This window comes from Globicephala melas, chromosome 16 (genome assembly GCF_963455315.2).
Source record: "Globicephala melas chromosome 16, mGloMel1.2, whole genome shotgun sequence".
Classification (NCBI taxonomy): domain Eukaryota; kingdom Metazoa; phylum Chordata; class Mammalia; order Artiodactyla; family Delphinidae; genus Globicephala; species Globicephala melas.
The window spans coordinates 62,831,801-62,838,436 of NC_083329.1; the positions used below are offsets into that span (position 1 = coordinate 62,831,801).

The 6,636-nt window shown below is 42.7% G+C and overlaps 1 protein-coding gene across 2 annotated transcripts in view; it reads right to left on the reverse strand.

Moving 5' to 3' along the window:
* KIFBP (kinesin family binding protein) overlaps window positions 1-2,229 on the reverse strand; it is a 45,301-nt gene extending 43,072 nt beyond the window's left edge. The window contains exon 1 of one of the 2 annotated variants that reach the window (XM_030862425.2): window positions 1,727-2,229. In XM_030862425.2, the coding sequence (XP_030718285.1) occupies window positions 1,727-2,152 (426 nt within the window). In that variant the 5' untranslated portion in view covers window positions 2,153-2,229. The remainder of the gene's footprint in view (window positions 1-1,726) is intronic. The other variant, XM_030862426.3, reaches the window with a different exon arrangement.
* Between the last annotated feature and the right edge of the window lie 4,407 nt (window positions 2,230-6,636).

The window sequence follows — 6,636 nt, forward strand, 5'->3', positions numbered from 1 at the left end:
GGCCAGAACATCTAATCAAGGTTTTGTTCCTGGTTTTAGTAAAAATATCTCTAATAATTCACCCTTCAGAAAAGGCTTACTGTTCAAAATACTGTAATTCATTGAGCGTACGATGTCACAAGTTTTAAGACACAATTATTTTATGTATCAACAAGAAAACACTGCCAAGAAAATTATGACACAAAATCAATCAGCTGTAAGATGGATCCTGATTTCAGAGATATTAATATATTTAAGAACATGCATATTAAAATCAATAAAATACAGCAAATACTGGAGATCCTATATTACATTAAGGAAGGTTTCTAATTCAATTTTTGAGATATTGAAGTACTTTTTTTTAATGTTCATTAAGATTTTAGGCAGCCAAATGGTTGAAGAAAATTTCAAATAACTGAGATTTTGTTTGAATTCAATATCTTATGGATTTCATTAGATCATTCATCCACTCAACAAATATTTAGAATGGGCCTATTATGTGCCAGGGACTGAGATTACAAATAGTGAGCAAAAAGAGATATAGTTCCTGTTATATGTGTAACTTTTCATTTAATTGGGCCATGATAACAGAATATAACCTATACAATTTCCTTTTTAATTCTGAAGTTTTTCTTTGAGACCTACTCACCATAAGATCAATTGTGGTAAATGTTCCCTGGATCACACATCCTAGGAACTTGAACTACTGAATATAAGGGTTTGTGAGCTTACTTAAGCAAAGTACCTGACACAAGAAGTTCATACAAGGGCTTCCCTGGTGGCACAGTGGTTAAGAATCCACCTGCCAATGCAGGGGACACGGGTTCGAGCTCTGGCCCAGGAAGATCCCACATGCTGTGGAGCAGCTAAGCCCGTAAGCCATAACTACTGAGCCTGCGCTCTAGAGGCCGTGAGCCACAACTACTGAGCCTGCGTGCCACAACTACAGAGCCGGTGCTCCACAACAAGAGAAGCCACCGCATTGAGAAGCCCGTGCACCGTAGTGAAGCGTAGCCCCCGCTCTCTGAAACTGGAGAAAGCCCGCGCATAGCAACAAACACCCAACACAGCCAAAAAATAAATAAGTAAATAAATTAAATATACATAAATAACTTAAAAAAAAAGTTCATACATATTTGTATTCTGAACTGTTATGTTCCTGACCACAATGTCAGACTTATTTCTTAATAAACCAAGCACCATATAAATAGGAAACAAGTATTTTAAGAATTCAAAGGTAGGAGGAAGAGGTCAGTTAAGAACAAAATGATCCAAAGAAAGTTATATACAAGTATCAGGTGAGTCTTGAGATCGGTTTTGAAGAACAGGCAGGAATTCCCTGGGAAGCAAACGAATGACTACGGCAAGAACAGAAACGTAAGATTTTAGATACTTTGTTTCAAATTAAGAATGTACTCTGGTCATTCTTTACAATTTCCTTGAGACCTTAAATTAAGAAGTAAATTACCTTGCATTTTTCTTAACAGAATGAACAGGATTTGGAATAGTGGAGAGTTGGAGGGTCTCGGGAAACCAACGCGTTGACCACGACTACGCAAAGCAATTAAGTAATGCTGGTGGAGTGTGCGAAGAGGGTGGAGAGGGAGTTTGGAAGCCGCTTATCACAAAAGTGCGAAAACGTGGGGACAAATCGTGTCTTATACGTTTGCCTTTGGTCTCGGCAAGAGTTGGGGCCCCTCGCCACCCACTAGCCTCCAGCCAACACCAGGGCCGGGCTCGCTCTCACCTGAGCCTGGATGTAGAGTGAGACGCAGTCGTGCGACAGTCGGTACTTGCGCAGTAGCCTCAGGCATTTCACCAGATGCTCCTCCCCCGCCGACAGCTCCTCCGTGTCGATGTGGTTCACCCCGAGATGGAACTCAATAACCGCCCGCCTCACTGCCCCCTGGGTGACGGGCCCCTCGGCCTCCACCAATTCAGCCGGCAGTCCCAAGGCGTGGTCCCCTGCGCCCAAGCTGTCATCGGCCTGAGGTCGCTCATCCTCGTCTTCAGGCGCAGGGCCCAACAGAGCCTTGACCTCTTCCAGCAGCGCCCGGGCGCTGTATTTGGATTTGTACGGTTCCTTTTCCGGGTTTTTATGCAATTCTACCCGAGACAAGGCTAGCGCAGCCTGGAATTTCTCACGAATCTCGGCCCACGGAGCATCCGCCATACCGTCCTCCACAGCCTCGGTTTCCTCAGTGTTTGCAAACAGGACTCCCGCCTTCCTTCTGCTTTGCGACACTTCACTTACGGCCCCCGAGAGCCCTACGCCTGCGCACTGCAGAACGCTAGCCAATGACGTCCGCCAGGGGAAAGGCAATATGCTTGGCAGTGACCAATGGGAAGGCGCAGTAGTCACCATAGCAACCGTTGTCATGGAAAGGAACCTGTACTGACGATAGTCCCACCTCCAGCCCCGCCCTCTGCGGTGGTGAGTCTCTCTCTTGTTGACCCGGTGAAGTTGTAGATGCTTAAAAATACGATTGACTTCAGCAGATCACAAGGAAATATTGTTTACAAACATAGCTGGTTAAGTACTCTCGTTAATTGATATAAGCTGAAAGGCAGAAACCTTTTGACAGTATATAACCCAGCCCATCACTGGATAAAAATGTAACAAGGATCCGTGTATTGTTATTAATGCATAGCTTCGGGACTTCCCTGGTGGTCCAGCGGATAAGACTCCGCGCTCCCAATGCAGGAAACACGGGTTTGATCCCTGGTCAGGGAACTAAGATCCCACATCCCACATGCCGCATGCCACATGGCGCGGGCAAAAAAAAAAGAATGTAAAAAGCACTGAGTGATCGAAAAGTATTTTCACTTCAACCCTGAAATACAGGTTGTAGGGATATGTACAACATCTCAAAGTAATACAAGAGTTAAGTGCCAGAGCTGTGAGAAGACACTTCAAGCAAGGCTTTTCCCATTACATAACTTTCCAAAATTATCGTCAAATACGAGGGGCGGGGGCCAGGCCGGAGAAGGTTTACTCTCAAGAGCTGGGTATATAAAATGCTTTGAGATACACAAAGGAGCACTGATTTTGGAGGCTCATAGACACAAAGTTTGAATCTCAGCTTCAAACTGATTAGCTTCTAATTTTCTAAGCTTCGGGTTTCTCAAGTAAAACATAAATGATAATATTACTTACCTCTACAGAATAATTATTAGGAATAAATGGAATTAAACATCTGTCCTTTATAAATGTTAGTGCTCCTCAGGATTCTTTCCTAAATTCTGTCCCAGGGAGATCTTACCCACTTCCAAGACTTTCATTACATGGGCTGCTCACTTCCAAAACCTGGGTCTCCAGGCCAGATGGCACTCTGGAGCTCCAGAATGCAATATTCATCTCTCAACTGGAACAACCGCTCCTGAATGTCCCACTGACTCCTGTATATCAGTATGTTCAAATTGGAACTAATCAGTTTCCTCTTCACATACCCCTTCCCTCCCACACCAAAATTTGCTCTTAAGTTCTGCATCTCAGTGAGTGACACCACCATACACCAAGCTGATGATTTCCTACACTCACTCTCCTTTCTTCTCTCATCCTTAAATATAAAACCCAGTATTAGCCACCTCCAGTCCACCTTCTAAAAAGCTCTTACATTGGTCTACTTTTCATCTCCAGTGACTTAGACCATCATCTTCTGAATTACTTTTAACAGGTACTCTTGCTGCCAGTCTGGCTTCCTATCAGAGCATTTTCCACAACACTTCAAATGACTAATTCGTTCATTCAATAAATATTTAAAATGCCTGTTATTTGCCTGGCACTGTTCTAGGATCTGGAAATTCAGCAACTAAAAAACTTTCTGCCCTAGTATAGGGAAAGACATTAAATAAACTATATAGTAATGTCAGATGGTAAGTGTTATGGAAACAAAGGAGGAGATAAGGAACGTTAGCAGGTGAGGCAAGGTTGCTATTTTTATTTTATTTATTTATTTATTTATTTTTGGCTGCATTGGGTCTTTGTTGCTGCGCGCAGGCTTCCTCTAGTTGCAGCGAGCAGGGGCTACTCTTCGTTGCGGTGCGCGGGCTTCTCATTGCAGTGGCTTCTCTTGCTGCGGAGCACAGGCCGTAGGTGCGCAGGCTTCAGTAGTTGTGGCACACGGGCTTAGCTGCTCTGCGGTATGTGAGATCTTCCCACAACTACTGAAGCCTGTGTGCCTAGAGCCCGTGGTCTGCCACAAGAGAAGCCACCTCAATGAGAAGCCCGCGCACCGCAACGAAGAGTAGCCCCTGCTCGCTGCAACTAGAGGAAGCCTGCGCGCAGCAACAAAGACCCAATGCAGCCAAAAATAAATTAAATTTATTTTAAAAATCAGTAGTGTAAAAAAAAAGTCATAGTAAGTGCTCAGTATATATCTGTTTGTGACTAGGAAAGTGATTGGCACATGGTTAATAATGGTATATCATTACTATGAACCAGTTAACCTTCTATATTTAAATCATCTAATCCTCAGAACTCTGTGAGATACTATTATTATTCCCATTCTGCAGATTAGGAATTGAAGTCTAGAGAGATTAATAATTTATCAAAGGTCACATACAATAAATAGGCAGTTTTGCTCCAGAGCCCACACTTTTAATCATTATGCAATACTGTCTTGTAGTAGGAGCTCAATAAACCACTGCAATACACAGTGCTGACCTCTAAAGACCTAGCTGGAAAAATGCCCAGATGAAAACTGAAATAGCCCAGATGAAAATTAAAATAAAGATTTTTTATAAATGTAAGGATAAATCCTTAGACAGACACACCTGAGAAACACAAAGACATGGGACTAGGAAACTCAAGATGGGAGAGTTCTGCCTGCCATTTGGGGAACAGTCCCTGTGGAAATTGTCCAATGAATGGCACAGAGTACAGGTCACCATTAACACAGTGACCTGACATTTAGGCAATGATCACCTCTTGCTGTTAACATCAAAAGACAGAGGGACAACTGGACACTGGGTACACTTCTCGATCTAATTATCTATTACGTTAGATGCAGGGGGACAAGGAGCTTGTAAAGTGACAGATGGAGATGTCTCAGCAAAATTCAGAATGTGGCAGAATCTACAGAACAAATGGGGACTTCCCTGGCAGTCAAGTGGTTGGGACTCTGCCTTCCAATGCAGGGGTTGTGGGTTTGATCCCTGGTCGGGGACCTGGGATCCCACATACCACTGGGCCAAAAAACCAAAAACATGGAACAGAGGCAATGTTGTAACAAGTTCAATGAAGACTTTAAAAAATGGTCCACATCAAAAAAAAAAAAAACCCAAAAAACTATATATGCACTTATCTTTTTTTTTTAATTTTTTAAAAATAAATTTATTTTTTATTTTTGGCTGCATTGGGTCTTCGTTGCTGTGCACGGGCTTTCTCCGGTTGCGGTGAGCGGGGGCTACTCTTCATTGCGGTGGCTCCTCTTGTTGCGGAGCACGGGCTCTAGGTGTGCAGGCTTCAGTAGTTGCAGCACGTGGGCTCAGTAGTTGTGGCTCGCAGGCTCTAGAGCACAGGCTCAGTAGTTGTGGCGGATGGGCTTAGTTGCTCTGCGACATGTGGGATCTTCCCGGACCAGGGATCAAACCCGTGTCCCCTGCATTGGGAGGCGGATTCTTAACCACTGCGCCACCAGGTAAGTCCCTGCACTTATCTTTTGACTCAGCTGTCCCACTCCTAGGAATCTACTCTGAAGATACCCCTCCAACAGTATGTAAATACATATATAACAAGGTTCCTCACTGCAGCAATGTTTGTAATTGAAAAATATTGGAAACAACCTATGTGCCCATACATAATAAGAAAATGGTTGAATAACTATAGTATACCCACACAGTGGAGTATGATGCAGTTGTAAAACAAAGAATAAGATTGCTATGAACTGATGTGATTTCCAGCATATACTGTTAAGAAAAAAAAGCTCAAAGAAGCATCTATAGGATGGCACCCTTCATGTTAATATCGTTTTGATAATTGTACTATGATTACGGAAAACATTAACACTGGTGGAAACAGTGTAGAGTATACACAAACTTTCTGTTCTATTTTTGCAACATTTATGTAAGTCTTAAAATTATTTCAAAATAAAATCTTTTCAAGAAATGCAAGTGACCAATAAATGTAAGATGTTAATCCTCGTTCAATTAAAAGACACAAATGAAAACGATGTATTAGTTTGCACCTAGCAAAGTGACAAAAGGAAGCCAACACCTAATGTTAGTGCTGTGGGGAAACAGGTTCTCTCCTAGGCTTTAGGGTAGGAACGTAAACTGGAACTGCTTTGGAGAGCAACTTGCATCAAAATTTAAAATACATTCACTTTGACCCTGCACTCCTACAAGTGACAATCAGACAAATACACAAAGATTACACAAAGACATTCATTTTAGGGTTGTTTATAATAATGAAAGATAAAATAACATGCTCATACTGTGAGATACTATGAGATGGCACAGTCATCAAAAGTGGCACAGGGACTTCCCTGGTGGTCCAGTGGTTAAGCCTCTGCATTTCCACTGCAGGGGGCGCCAGTTGGATCCCTGGTCTGATGCCTGGTCGGGGAACTTAAAAAAAAAAAAAAAAGGCACAGATCTGTACTTACAGTAAAGGATGCACATACGGAGGGAAAAGCAATTCACAAAACTGAAGGA